Raw genomic sequence first — 15,580 nt, forward strand, 5'->3', positions numbered from 1 at the left:
GCGTGCGCGCGCGCGCGCGGCGGAGGGAACGGAGGGGGGGCGGTCACGCGGGTGGCGGGCGCGCGCGGCATTGGCGGGCGCGCGGCGTGAGGTCATTTCCGGTGTGGGCCCCGGGGAAGCGGAGCGGCCCCGAGACCGGACCCGCCATGGCCTCGCTGCTCAAGGTGGACCCGGAGGTGAAACTCAAGGTGCGCCCGGCCCCGCCGCTTGCCCTGCCCCCCTGGCCTCGCCCGGCTCGGTTCGGCCCCGCTCGGCGGCCGCCTCCGCCTCGCCGGCCCGCGCCGAGCTCTGCTGGCGCCGGCCCGGGGCGGGGCGGGCTTGGGGCCGCCCCACGGTGCCTCCCGGCCGTTCCAGCCCGGCCGCCGAGCGCGACCCGCCCGCCCCGACGAGCCCCCGGTGTCTCCACCCCCGCCCGGCCCTGCAGCGCCGGGGGGCGGGGATGCGGCCGGGGCTGGGCTGCGGCCGCCCCCGAGACGGGCCCCGTGTGCCCCGGGGGGCGGCCCGACGGATCTGAGCATCTTCCCTCCCGGCGGGAGCTCCGCGGTTTCCAGCTCCCCGCAGCGCCCGGGGTCGGGGCCGGGCGGACGGAGCGGCCCCGGGCAGCTCCCGCTCGGTGTTGGCGGGCTCCTCCCGGTCCCCCGGGAGAGCGGGAGCTGTGCTGGGAGGGTCATGCGGGACTCAGCGCAGCCTCCCCGGCTGTTCAGAGCCACCCTGACCTGTCCCTATTTCGTTCTGTAGGTTGACTCCTTCAGGGAGCGGATCACAAGTGAGGTGAGTGCACGGGTCGAGCAGGAATGGGTGTTTTTTGGCCTTATCTTTCTGACACACTCGGTTGTGGGTTGAGCCTGCCCTGGAAGCCTAGCAGCACCCAACTGATGCCCTCATCACTGCAGCGAGGCTCCTGAGCCTCGTGGCTTTCTTCTCACCTGGGCTTTGTTTGGTGTTGGCAGCAGGAAGCACTTGGTTCTCTTTGTTTCCTGCTTGTGCACAGATGATTTCCCCGGTGTTCTTGCCTGCTGGTGGGAGCCACGTGGCCTTCTTCCACATCACTGTTTGTTCTTTCTTTCTTTCTTAGGCTGAAGACCTCGTAGCAAACTTTTTTCCAAAGAAGCTGTTAGAACTTGATGGATTCCTTAAGGTAGGGTGTGCCTTGTGCTCTGGATCCTTTTCCACTTTCAGCTACGTTTTGAAAGTGTTGTGGCAGGTCTCTCCAGGGCTGTTTTCTGTGCATTTCACCTTGCTGCAGGGACACAAGGCAGCAGCTGCAGTGCTGTTGGCTCTGGAGGGGTGCTGCCTTGTGCAGTTTGCTCTGTGTGATCTCTCACATTTATCTTTCTCCCCACTGGGCTGTCCCTGGCAGTGCTGGGGGCGTCCACAGCCTATTGCCAGACCTTTTATCTTCATTCATCCTAATTTTGGACAAGAAGGAGGCCTGAATCTTCTGCCTTGTTGTGTTTGGTGTGGCAGAATTTGTTAGCTCGTGATCAAGTAACAAATCTGCTTTGTTTTGCAGGAACCCATCCTGAATATTCATGACCTTACTCAGATCCATTCGGACATGAACCTCCCAGTGCCTGACCCAATTCTTCTCACCAACAGCCACGATGGACTGGATGGGGTAAGGTTACTCTGCTGGCTGGGATCCCAGCTCCTGTTCAAACTGCATGGTTTGCTCTGTGCTGGGGTAGGAGATTCTTATTTAACAGCAGGCCTTGGCTCAGAGGCTGTTAGAGATTGATCTCTCAAGCCTGGAGGTAGCACTGCTCTGCAGCTCTTCCTGGGATTTAAGGAAGAGTACTCAGAAACCAGGAACATGGCAGGGCTCTAAGTTTTCCTTTTTTTTTCACTTTGCAACATTCCTACAACTTACAACTAGTTTGTGAGTAAAACATTTTGTATATTTTAGCCAAATATGAAAAAGAGGAAGCTGGAAGACCACGAAGAGACCTTTCAGGGTAAGAATCCCCAAGTCACTTGTATTGCTGCCTGCCCCCTGAACTGCTGCACTGAGCCTTGGAGATGCAAATTGTGCAAGCCCCACTTGCCCTGCCCTGACAGCAGCTGCTGCTCACACAGGCTAGAGCCTGACCTATGCATGTTTTGGTGTGGAGGAGTCAGGTTCTAGCTCTTAGGAGCATAATTAGTACTTCTCTGATAGACATAAGTAGTACTTGGCTGGGTCTTGGCCTGCTGACAGAGGCAGCTGATCTCCTGGTGGCTCTGTGCAGTTTCTCTCTTTGTCTGGAAGAACATTCCAGGCTTGGCATTAAGCTGAGACAGAAACTTCCTGTGCACCAGGAAAACCCTTTGTGCTCAGCATCCTTGATCTCTTCAGTCTCATCCTGCTCTGTGTTCTCTCCTTTCCTTCCCTCGTGGTCACTGCTTGTCCCATGTCCCTTTCCCCTTCCCTACAGGTGCCCACAGCCCAGCCTGGCTCAGTCCCTTTCCTGGCCTTGGTGGGAGCTGAGTGAGGCTCAGGTGACCCCTCAGTCTGTCCCTGGTGCAGCTGCTCCTGTGAATCCCTGACACTTGGGGGTTTGTCTCTGTCACAGGTACCAAAGTGTTTGTGATGCCCAATGGGATGCTGAAGAGCAACCAGCAGCTGGTGGACATCATTGAGAAAGTGAAACCAGAGATCAGGCTGCTCATTGAGAAGTGCAATACGGTGGGTGTGAGTGTGAGCCTGGAGCAAGGGGAGGCAGCGGGGTGGTGTCACTCCTGGAGAGGTGGAGCTGTGGGAGGAGCAGATCCCTCTGTGCTGCAGATGAGGAAAAGCAGGGCCTTGTCCTGCCTGACAGCTGAAACCCTTGGGGAGCTCTGTGGTTCCCCTGAAGGAGAAGGATGTCTGTTATTAGGCCTCATGAGGCTTTGCCTTGCCCTTCTTTTGCCCAGGCACAGACTCCTGCCAAGAGCTCCTGTGGCATGGTGAGGAGAGCTTTCCATGGGAAGCTGGGCCTGTGCTGGCTTGCATGGCATCCCAGCCTTGTGGGAGGTGATCTTGGAAGTGTTATAGGTGCATAAGGGACCTGCAGCAGTTGATCATGAGCTGTGTTGCAGAGGCAGGGTCCTGGGAGCTTTTGCTGACATTCCTGAGAGAAGTCTTTGTGCAGATGTTGGCATTGGTCAGTGCTGTGATCTCTCAAATGCAGGTCAAAATGTGGGTGCAGCTTCTCATTCCCAGGATAGAGGATGGGAACAACTTTGGTGTTTCTATTCAGGTAAGGCACTGCTCTGTGCTCCAGGGACTTGGATCTCTGGGGTTCCTCTGAATCTTTCAATTTGTGATATCCAGCAGCTCCAGTCATGGAGTTGGCTTAGATTTTAAAACCCAAACCTGAACTTGATGTGGTGCTGCTGAGACAGTGCTTCCTGAACCCTGAAGGCCAGCTGCAGCTACTGCAGCTAACAGCTTCCTTATCTCCCCTGCAGGAAGAAACAGTTGCTGAGCTTCGGACTGTGGAGAGTGAGGCAGCATCTTACCTGGACCAGATTTCTAGGTAGGCATGCAAGAACAGACTTCTTCTTTGGGATCTCCTTGGAAGAGGAATGTTTTTGGGAAAGGTCCTCCAGCTGTTGTTACAGGGCAGCTTGGACGTGAAAATAATCCTGGTGCTGTTTATCTGAGCTTTAATCTCTCTCTTTCCCTGCCAGATACTATATCACAGGAGCAAAGTTGGTTTCCAAAGTAGCTTTATTGGGATCTTTTCTGGGATCTTCTTGGAAGAAGAATGTTTTTGGGAAAGGTCCTCCAGCTGTTGTTACAAGGCAGCTTGGACCTGAAAATAATCCTGGTTATTTATCTGAGCTTTAATCTCTCTCTTTTCTTGCCAGATACTATATCACAAGAGCAAAGTTGGTTTCCAAAATAGCCAAGTACCCTCATGTGGTAAGTGAGCGGGGACGTGCAGATTTAGGTGTTGATGCTGGGACTCTGAGCTGCTTTGTCACTGTCCTTTCTGAGCTGAGGGTCCTGGGGGAGGAGGGGGGGATCATGTAAGGATTGAGCTGAGGGTGGGGGTGCTCTGTGGGAGGCTGGGCTGAGCTGTGTGTGCCCCTGGCAGGAGGATTATCGCCGCACCGTGACGGAGATCGACGAGAAGGAGTACATTAGTCTGCGCCTCATCATTTCAGAGCTGAGAAATCAATATGTGAGTGAAAACACACAGCTCACACTGTGCTCCTGCTGCTGCTCCTCTCCCCTTTCCCCCTCAGCCTGCCTGCTTCCTACTTTGGCTCCAGTGAAGTGTTTCTCCATGATGCAGATGTTTCCAGCAGTGCTCACAGGTCCACAGAGCAAAATATTCCTGCCCCTCTGTGGGAGTCTGATCCTCAGCTCTTCATACAGTACAAGGCAATCCTAGGGTTTCTGAATGACTGTTTTTGGTATTATATGTACTGGCTTCTGTAAGGTCTGGCTGAAGGAAGGCCTTACCTTAACCAGGTGTGTGGTTGCACACAAGGGTTGAGGGTGGTGCCAAGAAGAGTATGCTGCTGTGGCAACCAGTGCTTATGGTGAAAGCTGGATAGCTGGCTTCTTGTCTAAGTCCTGTTCTTCCTTTTTGCAGGTCACTTTGCATGACATGATTCTTAAAAACATTGAGAAGATCAAGAGGCCTCGGAGCAGCAATGCTGAGACCCTCTATTAAGTGTCAACGTTTGAACTTGAGAACTGTTCAGTCAACTAAAGACCGTCATTGCCTTGGTTTGTTACGTGACTATCGAGATGGGAAACTGGCTGGAAATAGTATTGCATTCTTAGTTAAACTCTAAAGAAATTCTTGCCTAGTTTTGTGATTGGTTTTGTTCAGGTCTCAGGAGCTCTCTCTCTTCCTCTAGTCACTGGTAGTAGAGGCCATGCTGCATTGGACGCCCCAGAGGCTGCTGTAGCCAGGCAGGGACATTCCTTCATGCCTTGCTTCCTACCTGAGTGGGAACAACACTATAGACCAAGCCCTTGTCCTGCTGTCCCATCTCTTGTCTGGTGGCTGCACTGGGGTCTCTGGAACAGGGCAAACAGCCTAGCACAAGGGCAGCCTGGCAGTGCCACAGCAGGGAAGCTCTGTCCCCACTGCTGGCTGTGGCCAGGGACCCTGCCCCTTGGCAGCTGTGCTCTGGTGCCACTGAGCCATCTGCACTCCCTTTCAGCCTGCCCCACAGGTCTCTGCCTCACCACTTCTGTCTGGATCAGTGCAGAGCATGAGGCAAATGCTTGGAACTAGAGCTGGTGCTGTCCTGGCTGTCACGAACTCAGGTGGCTTCTGCCATTTGACTAGAGCCACTTTCTTGGCTAAAACCAATGTTCTTTCACATACATCCCAGTTGCCCCTTCAGCATGGGCTGCTTTTGCCTGGGCTGAGGGAAGGGAGGGGCTGGAGATCTGATGCTAAAGTCCTAAAATATCTCTGCATGTGATCAGGCTGAGTCCCCCTGTCCCTGGCAGTGCTTCCTGGTGCCTGGGCAGAGCAGGCTGGCTGCCACAGCTGGTGCTTGACAGTGAGGGTGGCTGCTACCCACCTGGTACCTTGCAGACTTTCCCCTGCAAAGGGCACACTCCGTGCCTCGTGACTCCTCCAAGCTGCCAGAACATTTCGTGGTCCATTACAAACCCCCTTGGAAATGACTGGTTGTATTGCGTCAGTTTTTGTGTGTGGCAAGTGGGCCCATCACGCTGCAGGCTTCAAAATTTTCTTATTTATAGTATTTCTACTTAAATCCCCTAATCAGGGAACGTTAAATCATTTGTTTCAGGAACCTTGCTGTTTCCCAGGTCTCGCTGTTACACCTGTATATTCTTATTGTGCAGTAGCCTTAAGAGTTGTGTTAATCTCATTGTAACAACAGTGACAAATGGAATGAACTTTCTTCCCTTTTTTTTTTTTTTACTTTGTTTTTAGTTTTTTGTTTGTTTTTTTTTCTTTGCTTCCACATCTAAGAGCCATGTTGTCTCTTGCTGGTTTCCCAGGGATTTGCCCAGAGTGTGGGGGGCTGCTGGCCCTTGCTATAGACTCTTCTGTTGTTGTTTGTAGTAAGTCAACTCTTAGTCTTCCCGCTAATAAATATTCAGTAACAAACCAACTGCGTTGAGCTGCTGTCTGGGAGCAGCACTTCCCCTTGTGTTTCTTTGTATTGATTCCTTTTCATTTGTTCAGCTTTCTTTGCCAGATGAACCTATGTAAACTTTTACCATGTCAAGAAATTAAAATAAGGTACTTGGAATTCTTTCAAGGCAGCCCCTGTGTGTGATGCTGGGCTCTTAGGCTGTGCAGTTTTAGTGTCCAGTTCTGGTTCTGCCTTTCTCACATTCAGTTGCTCCTTCCCTTTATTCTTCTCATTCCTCTTTGTTATAAACTAGTCTGCTGTGCAGGTTGTTTCTGTTCCATCAGCATGCCTCACATTGGGCATGATTTTACCCATGGGCTTGGGTTTGATGGAATCTGTCCTATCTCAGCCCAGTTGGGCTGTCCCAGTTCAAACAGATGTGGTGTTTCTCTGAGCCTGTAGTTGCTCCAGGGTTTCTCTGTCTTCTGGGCAGGTGTCTCTTGGCTGTCCTGGATGCAGCACCCAGTGTCTCTGTGGGGCACACATCTCTTGCTCCTGGCTGCTCCCTGTGTGTGGTACCCAGCAGAGGCAGCTGCCCTGCTGTCCCCAGCCACAGTGCCCTCTGCTCTTCTGGGCATTATCCTGTTCCTGCCTTCCCTGCCTGCTGGGGCACAGAGGCCTCTCGAGGGGCACTCGAGGCTTTCCTGAGTGTCCTGCAGGGCTGCAGCCCTTCTGAGCCAGCAGGGGCTGCAGGGTTTGGTGCCTGTTTGGTGTTGTGCCTGTTGCTGCCCAGCAGAGGCTGTGACTGGCTCTGGGAGCAGCTGCAGACTGGGCTCTGGCTGTGGCACCTCTGGCTGCCCAGGAACAGGAGCAGCCACTTGTGCAGGGAAGTTCCTGCAGTGTGGGAAAGCCCTGCAGGTGCCTGACCCATGCAGGGAGGGGGCACAGAGCTACACACACATCTCAGGGCCAAGGCAGCTGGAGCAGAGCCCAAAGGAAGGACTTGCTGGCAGGACTTGGTGTGGTGCACTGTGAGGGGCTCCTCCTCACCACAGTCAAAAAATCAGCTCCCAGGGAGCCACTGCCATGGGAGGATGGAGCATCCAGGACAATTGTCTTGGCAGGTGCTGGCAGGGAGTGGGGCTCATCTGTGGGAGCAGGGGAGGGTTTGTTTTCTGGGCACAGTTGCAGTGTGCAGTCAGGGCTCTGCTTCACCAGCCCTTGAGACATCCCAGCTTAATGCAGGGAGGAGAATAATGGCTCAGCAGCTGTGTGCAGCCACAGGCACTGCCAGCAGCACAGCTGGAATGGAGGAAGGGTCAGGCAGGTCCCACTGTTGTGCTTTGCATAAGCTGACCCCTGAGGTGAGGCATTGGGAGTGGGAGCTTTCTAAAGTCTGAGCTCTGGTTTGGGGCTTGCTCATGCCTTGCTGGTGTTTAGGAGTGTTGGTAGGGGTTTTCCTCCTGAGCCCTTTCCCTGTCTCAGTTTTCCCAAGCCAAAACCTGTCTGCATCTGGTTTGGGTTTCAGTAAATTTCAGATGCTATTTTTTGCCACCTCTACCTTTCTGTGTGCGTGAAAAACAGCACTCCCATCTCCCTTGCTATGTTTGGGGAACGTGGGCAATTTAGCAAATAGAAGATGGGCAGTGCTTAAAGGCAACCATGTAGCCAAAATAAAACATGGCTAGGATGTGAGTTCTCCATGGGATGTGGGTCAGTGATGGGCTGATCACACTGGGGACTGGCATGTGGGAAGCAGTACGTGCACTGAGCAGGTCATAAACAAGTTACAAGTTACAGAGACGTGCAATTTCTTTAATTCTAGGTTAGCTTTAAGCTGCTGCAGGCTCCTTTTGGAGAGCAATTCCATGGTGTGTGTGGCCCCCAAAGATCCCTCATTGCTTTTCATCAGGCAGCTATTGACACAGTTTCTGGCTCTGCAGACTTAGTTAATTACTCTGCTTCCTCAAATTCCTACTGCAAGATGAAGGTGGATTTAGGGCTGTTTTGTTTATTCGGAAACCGAGCTCTAAACCAGAGCTGGAAAAGTCCAGCAGAAACAGACAGTACTAAAAAGCCTGTTATCAGACAAGGCCTGCATGGCACAGGCTCTGCAGTGGGGCAGAGGCAGTGCAGAAAGCTGCCATCCTTATCCAGCAGCCCTGGGGTGTGTGCTGTGGTTGGTTTGTCATGGGGATGTCAGTACAGATTAGGGTTTCTCTTTCTTTCCAAGCCCCCAACATGCAGAGAACCAGGAGTGTTCCCACAGTCTATTTCTGGATTTCTCTCAGCCCAGCTGCAGGGTTGAGTTGTGATTTGTGGGACAGGAAGGCCTGTGGAGTTTTCCTAAACTACTGCTGTGCTTCTTGGAAAGGTCCCTTCTGTAATTGCAGCCTGAGCCATGGCTTTGAGGAGCTGCAGATGCAAACCCAAGGGGTGAAGTCAAACCCGAACAATCTCTGTGTGTTTCTTGAAGGAAAGATCCACATGAGCTTTGTCCTGCAGCCATGGGGGTTCTGCCACAGTCTCACCTTGGCTGTGCTGGTGTGTGTGGCAGCAGAACACTTGTCCCATTCCTGGGAGGCAGCAGGTATGTCCTGGCTGTGCTCCAGACCTGACCCAGGACAGCAGAGCCCAAGTGAAATGGGCACCATGTTCCAGGCCAAAACCAAAAGGGAATTTTTCTTCCAAGCCTCAACCCAGGTAATCCTTGAAACCTGACTGCCTAGGAAATAAATCAGTGCTGCTTTGCCTTGTTTGGGGTTACTCAGAGGCATTTGATTCTGCTGCTGAGAGCTGCAGGTATTTCTGCCACTGTGGCTGCTGTGTCCCACGCAGCCACAGCTCTGCTCTCTGTGCTGTCCCTGCCCATTGCTGTGTCTGTGCTGCAGTGAGCCCCTTTGCTGGCTCTGTGGCCACATGAAGCCGTGCTGTGGCTCTGAGGCTCTCCTGGCTGGTGAGGCAGAGCCCTGTGTGCTGGCACAGACAGGATGAGTGTGTTCCTGGCCTCCACAGCTGCAGCCTGCTCTGAAGAAGGCTCAGGCTGCCTCAGTGGTGGTGAGGATAATGGAGTGTGTCCCACAGCAACGTGGCTTTCTGCCTCCCAGCTTGGTGGCTGAGCACAGGGGAGCACAGAGGGGCTGAGCCCCAGGCAGGATCTGCTGCAGAGCAACAACCAGGGGCTGGTGGGTGATGTCCCATCAGGAAACTGATGCAAGGAAGAGAAGACAAGGGTGAGGTGAGGTGAGGCTGGCAGCAGGAGTGGAAATATTGGGTTGAATCTCCAGCCTTGGTTCTCTTGGATGCCTTGTCCTACTCAGCACCAGCTCCAGGACTGGAGCCAAGGTGGTGAGTCTTGTCTACCCCGAGCATCTGCTGCGTGGCAGGAGGGAGCACCAAGTGCTTCTGGCTGCCCTGCCCTGCCAGGGCTGTGAGCAGCACTGTGAGGCCAGCAGGGAATGTTCTTGGGGTGGCACAGAGCAGATGTGGCTGCCCAGCCTGGGCACTGTGGCTTGGCAACACTGACAGCAGGCACTGCCCTCGGCTGCTGCCAGGTGCAGGTTCAGGGTCCTTCTCTCCCTGGGGGAACCTCTTGGAAGCTGCCCCTCAGTTTATCTTTGAGTTGGAGGCAGAGACAAAGGCTGGATGATCCTGTGGCAGTGCAGTGCTGGGGATTAATTGGCTCAGAGCTGTTCTGAGGTGTTCTAAGAGCTGGTTGTTCACATTACATTGGTGCCTGATTCTCATCCTGAGCTACATCTCCATGCCTGCTAAAGTTTTTCTACTGCTACACAGGAGGATGTGTTTTCAGCAAAGGCTTCCATGTGGAAGACTGAAAAAAATTAAATAAAAAGTAACTCCAAGCTTGGAATGGTGTTGCCAGGGAGAATGTTTACAAGGAAGCAGCCTGATAAACAAGGAAAATCGGTGACTTGTAAAGAGGTGAAATTGTACAGTGTGGCAACAATTCCCAGCTTGTCAGAGCCTCACAGTGGTCACAGCCACCTCAGGCTGACTGCAGAATCTCCGTTTTTACAGGCAGCCTCAGGAAAGCAGGCTGGACTGAAAAAGTAACGGAATTATGTGGAAGTTGTCTGAGTCACTGACCCTACATCTCCACAAGTTCTTTCAGGGCACTGCCGTGAAGGAGGACCAAAGAGGCTGCAGCTGAGAGGAGATCTGCCCTTTCTGGTCACCAAGGGTTTCAGATCTCCTCCCCTAGCCTCTCCCAGTCTTTTGTACTTTCTGTGCTAATCCATCCAGTGCAGCATACACTGACAGAGGCAGGAGCTGGAAAGCCTGCTCTGAAAGTCTCTGAATGCTGCTGGACCAGCTGCAGGCATGAACTTGAAACCCGTGCTCATCCTCCTCGGTCTGGCCTTAGCCACGATCTTCGCTTTGGTCTGCGTGCTGCTGACCAGAGAAAGGAGCTCCAGAACCTGCCAGCACGTGCCCCAGGAGCAGGAGGAGACGGAGGATGGCCAGAGCCTGGTGTTTGCTGACCTGACAGCCGAGGAGATGTCCCAGGTGGTGCGGTACTTGCAGGGCCACCTCGGGGTGCCGCTGGTGGAGGCGTCCCGTGCCAAGCCCTCGGAGAACTGCATCGCCTGGGTGGATGTGCAGGTGCCCGCCAAGGCAGAGGTGCTGCGGTTCCTGGACTCGGGGGGGGCTCGTCCCCCCCGGGAGGCTCTGGCCGTGCTGTACTTTGGGAAGCAGCCAGAGCCCAACATCACTGAGCTGGTGGTGGGGCCGCTGCCGAGGCCGGCGTACCACCGGGACGTGACGGTGCAGAAGTACGGGGGGAAGGTGCCCTACCACCGCCGACCCACGCTGGCTGTTGAATACAAGCAGATCGGAGCGTTCCTGAAGAGCCAAGTGTTCCCCTCTGCTCCAGCTTTCATGCAGCAAGTAATGGAGTATGATGGAGCCAATCTTGCCACTGTGACAGCTGCTCCTCGTGGGTTCCAGTCTGGGGATCGGGTCACCTGGTTTGTCCTGTTCCAGAACGTCAGTGGGTTCTTTTTGCACCCCATGGGGCTGGAGGTGCTGGTGGACCACAGCAGCCTGGACATCTCGGAGTGGGCAGTGAGCAGGGTGTTCTACAACGGGCAGTACTACAGGGACATGGTGCAGCTGGAGAGTGCCTACGTGCAGGGTCAGATCAGCGTGGAGAAGGTGAGGAAGGCGCCGTGGGACGGGGACTTCTCCTCCATGAAGCCTCGAGCGCCCGCGGCCGCGCTGTTCCCGCTGCAGTTCGAGCCGCAGGGTCCCCGCTACAGCGTCAGCAACAACCAGGTGCTCTTCCAGGGCTGGAGCTTTGCCTTCGGGATGAGCGTGAGCACGGGCCTGCGGCTGTTTGACATCCGACACAAGGGGGAGAGGGTTGCCTATGAGATCAGCGTGCAGGAGGCGATGTCGGTGTACGGCTCCAACTGCCCGGGCGGGATGTCCACGCGCTACATGGACGGCAGCTTTGGCCTGGGGCGCTACACCTCCCCCCTGGTGCCAGGCGTGGACTGCCCCTACCTGGCCACCTACGTGGACACACTGTCTCTGTCTGACAGCCTGAGGCCCCAGAAGAGGAAGGCTTCTCTCTGCATCTTTGAGCAGAATCTGGGCTCCCCTCTGAGGCGCCACTACTCCAACTTGCAGTCGCTCTACTACGGGGGGCTGGTGAACTCTGCCCTGGTGCTTCGCTCCATCACCACCGTGGGCAACTACGACTATGTGTGGGACTTCATCTTCTACCAGAACGGGGCCCTGGAGGGCAAGGTGCAGGCCACGGGGTACCCAAGCTCATCCTTTTTCCATGGGGATGGCCTGAGATATGGCAATAGGCTTTGGGAGCACACCCTGGGTACGATACACACCCATTTTGTCAACTACAAGGTGGACTTGGACGTGGCAGGTAGGTCTGGATCTTCTTTTAATGTCTGCCATTGTTCTGATAAGCCCCAGAGCTTTGAGGTTTGCCTCCTTGTCTATACATTTCCTAATAACTTACATCAGAACTCTTCTTTATTCTCCTAACCTCTTCTTTCATTGCAAAATTATTTTTCGATATACAAAACAGTCTGCTAAGGTCACTGGGTGGAAAGCAGTGGGAATTTCTGGGAGCTCTGTGTTCAGCTCAGGGAAAGTATGAAAGGTAGCAGCTGAAAAATGTTTGTGTTTCCTTGAGGCCTCACGTCTGGCACGGTGTGTGTTGCCATAGGCACGGGCGGGCAGACGGGGAGTTGGCCCTGTCTGAGCACAGACAGAGTGAGCCTGCTTTCACAGAGCCTGCTGCTGCTCCTGCCACTCCTTCTCCCTTGGGAAAATCCTCCTGGTGTCTCACTGCCCCATGTAAAGAAGGGCAGCTGACCTGCTGCTCAGTAGGGCTGAGCTCCTGCAGATCCCTCCTCTTCTTCTCTTGAGGAAACACTCGGGCATTGGGTCCTGAGTTGTAAAGCCACTGCAGCCACCCAGCGAGGTCCCCTGCTCCATGTGCAGTCAGTTCCCTGCTCCATTTTTCTGGCAGTGGATGTCTGCACAGGGTTTTTGAACTCAGGAGCAGCCCCCTGCTCACAGTGAAGTGCTGGAAGTGCAGGGATGCTCAGCCTCAGGTGGTCAACTCTGCTCTGGTGCTTCGCTCCATCACCACCGTGGGCAACTACGACTACGTGTGGGACTTCATCTTCTACCAGAACGGGGCCCTGGAGGGCAAGGTGCAGGCCACGGGGTACCCAAGCTCGTCCTTTCTCCTTGGGGATGGCCTGAGATATGGCAGTAGGCTTTGGGAGCACACCCTGGGTACGATACACACCCATTTTGTCAACTACAAGGTGGACTTGGATGCAGGAGGTAGGTCTGGATCTTGTCTCTCCCTTTGAAAAAGTAATCTCCAAATACTTCTCTAAGAACTTTACTTTTTTGGTGGTTATACAGGTTTTCCTCTCCACTTGTGGGGCAGGGTGGTGTGCTTGCAGTGAGGGGGTGGCAGAACTGTAGGAACAGGGAGAAGGCAGATGAAATCAGATTGTCATTGTTAATACTGCCAGGAGCAGTAGAAATTTTGTTCACATGAGAAAAAGAAAGGAAAAGAGCTCAGCTGTGCATGGATCTTCTTCTGTGGGGCTCAGACCTTCACAGATGGCCACAGGTTCAGCTCTGAAATGGCTTTTATGGAAGATGAGCACTCATGTGTTAAAGGACCAGGACACAGAGGGGCTTCAATGTGGGACAAGGAAGAGGTTCTGAGCAATAACCACTCTGCCAGACCTCACAGGCACTGGCCATCAAATGCTCTCAGCAGCCTTTTTCCACCTCATCCCCAGATCAATTTGCTCCCCTTGCTCCAAACCTTGAGCTTATATCTCTTGTGGCAGGGCCTGAGAGCAGCACAGCACTGATCTTGTCTGTGATGTGCAAATGTGTGCAGCACCCAGGCTGCTCCAGGGGCCTCCACTGTGCAGGATGAGCAGTAACAAAGCTCATGCTCTTGTTAATTAGACTGTGCTTGCATGGGAGGCAAACCTCTTCTTCTGCCCAGGGGTAGAGGAGCATCCCTTGTCCCCTCTTGTCTCTCAGAGCCTCTGCTGCAGAGTGGTGCTGCCCAGCCTGGACAAGTGTCCAGCCATAGATCCACACGTGGGGTGTTGTCCTGGCATGGGGAGCTGCAGAGCAGCAGCTGCTCCTGGGGTGCTCAGAGCCCAGGGTGCAGGGAGAGCAGGCACTGGGATGTCCTTGGGAACCAGGGCACTGTGGGGACTCTCCTCATGACTTTGTTTTGGCTTTGCAGGGGTGAAAAACTCCCTCATGGCCCATGACATGGCATTTGAGATGGCACGGGCTCCCTGGAGCCCAGAGCAGCAGATAGAGCGGCCACGGCTCACCAAGAAAGTCCTGGACACAGAAGACCAGGCTGCCTTCCTGCTCCACTCCAAGATGCCCAGATACATCTACTTTGCTGCCAACAGCAAAAACAAGTGGGGCCACCAGCGTGGCTACAGGATCCAGATCACCAGTTCTGCAGGGGACCACATCCCTGAGGCCAGCTCCATGGAGAGGGCCGTCAGCTGGGCAAGGTCAGGCTGCTCTGGCTGGCATGGCAGGCTCTCAGAGACCCCCTCAGCCCTGCATTGCTGGATGGCCCTTGATGGGAGGCACAGGGAAGCACTCTTCTGGGCTCTGCAGGCTTTCAGGAGTTGATTTAGCTCTGCCCTGCCCTGTGGGGCTGCTCCCCTCTCTTTTCTTGTCCCCAGGTACCAGCTGGCTGTCACCAGGAGGAAGGAGGAGGAGCCCACCAGCACCAGCATCTACAACCAGAACGATCCTTGGACACCCACTGTGGCCTTTGCTGACTTCATCAACAACGAGACCATCACCAATGAGGTGAGCTGGGGTTCCTGGGCTGGAGTGTAGCACCCAGCCAAGGCTCAAAGGGAGCCCCAAGGAGCAGAGAGGCTCCAGCACCACCCCTGGGACAATGGGCCCAGCTTTGAGAGCAGCAGCCCAGAGGAAAGTGGGTTTGGGCATCCCCTTCTCTGTGTGTCTGCTTGGTACTTGGTCAGAGAGCACAGAGAGTGTGTGCAGAGCAGAAGCTTCTTTCTCCCTGCAGAGAAATGCTGACAAAACATCATGAAAATGTTGTGAGGCCATGCAGGTCAAAGCAAGGGTCCGTCCACTGGGTGGATACCTGCAGCCATGGCTGTGGCAGGTTTGGGGAAGGGAGGAGTTCTTTCCCAGGAGAGGGGAGCTGGCTGGTGCCTGCTGGGGTTCCTCTCCTCCTCTTCTGTCACTCCCCAGTGCCCCATATGTATTTTAGTCACTGCTGCTGCAGCTTCTGAAGTAACCCTGGGCTTGTGGCTCTTCCCTGCCTAGGACCTGGTTGCCTGGATAACTGCTGGCTTCCTCCACATTCCACACTCTGAGGATATTCCCAACACTGTGACTGTGGGGAACTCTGTTGGTTTTCTCCTGAGGCCCTACAACTACTATGACCTGGACCCCTCTATATACTCCCAGGATGGTGTGTTTTTCACCAGTGAGCAGGACTTTACAGCATGTGAAATCAACCCTCTTGCCTGCTTGCCCAAAACTGCCTCTTGTTTGCCAAACTTCCCCCCGTTCACTTTTGATGGTTTTCGAAATATGAGCAGGCTTTAATGCTACAGGATGCTGAGGAGATGTGGTCAGAGACACCAGGCTGACTGTTCTGTCTCCAATTTTCAGCTTTTTAGTGAAGTTGTCTCAATTTTCAGTTGTCCAGTGACTTCACATTTTATCATTGCTTTTGAAATAGTGCTCTTGAAAAGGGAAACATGATTTTCCTGGTATGATGTGAGATGGAAGTCTATGTTATCTGTTAATTCCTGAATTTGAGTCCATTGCCAGAGGAAAGTCAGGAGAGAATCCTGTTCCTCTGCTGTAGAAGCAAGTGCTGTGTAGTGCATATCTCAGGTTAAAATAATGAAAATGGTGCTGGTCCAATGCTCTCAAGTGTCTCGTTCTTACAACTTGCAGCAGTGTCTCCTGGGGGTGGTGTTGCTCTCTGCCATGT

At 54.0% G+C, this 15,580-nt stretch overlaps 2 protein-coding genes across 4 annotated transcripts; both read left to right on the plus strand.

Annotated features, from left to right (window-relative positions):
* The first annotated feature begins 30 nt into the window (after nucleotides 1-30).
* On the plus strand, nucleotides 31-4,785 carry PSME3 (proteasome activator subunit 3). Its single transcript, XM_050985704.1, has 11 exons — nucleotides 31-188; nucleotides 739-771; nucleotides 1,076-1,138; nucleotides 1,514-1,618; nucleotides 1,907-1,955; nucleotides 2,553-2,665; nucleotides 3,150-3,218; nucleotides 3,430-3,497; nucleotides 3,832-3,886; nucleotides 4,062-4,148; nucleotides 4,566-4,785. The coding sequence occupies exons 1-11, from the start codon at nucleotides 147-149 to the stop codon at nucleotides 4,644-4,646; spliced, it is 765 nt and encodes a 254-aa protein (XP_050841661.1). The 5' UTR covers nucleotides 31-146; the 3' UTR covers nucleotides 4,647-4,785.
* Nucleotides 4,786-4,932: 147 nt separating this feature from the next.
* On the plus strand, nucleotides 4,933-15,514 carry LOC103821576 (amine oxidase copper containing 3). 3 transcript variants are annotated; one of them, XM_050985678.1, is made up of 5 exons: nucleotides 4,933-11,214; nucleotides 11,347-11,947; nucleotides 13,820-14,105; nucleotides 14,283-14,412; nucleotides 14,902-15,514. In XM_050985678.1, exons 1-5 carry the CDS (start codon nucleotides 10,381-10,383, stop codon nucleotides 15,184-15,186), a joined length of 2,136 nt encoding a protein of 711 aa, XP_050841635.1. In that variant the 5' UTR covers nucleotides 4,933-10,380; the 3' UTR covers nucleotides 15,187-15,514. The 3 variants fall into 3 exon arrangements, with proteins under 3 accessions (XP_050841635.1, XP_018776979.2, XP_030086790.1); XM_018921434.3 differs by having other exon boundaries at nucleotides 4,933-11,947; XM_030230930.2 differs by lacking the exons at nucleotides 4,933-11,214; nucleotides 11,347-11,947 and adding an exon at nucleotides 12,075-12,882.
* The last annotated feature ends 66 nt before the right edge of the window (nucleotides 15,515-15,580 follow it).

The sequence above is a fragment of the Serinus canaria genome, chromosome 27 (genome assembly GCF_022539315.1).
Source record: "Serinus canaria isolate serCan28SL12 chromosome 27, serCan2020, whole genome shotgun sequence".
NCBI lineage: Eukaryota > Metazoa > Chordata > Aves > Passeriformes > Fringillidae > Serinus > Serinus canaria.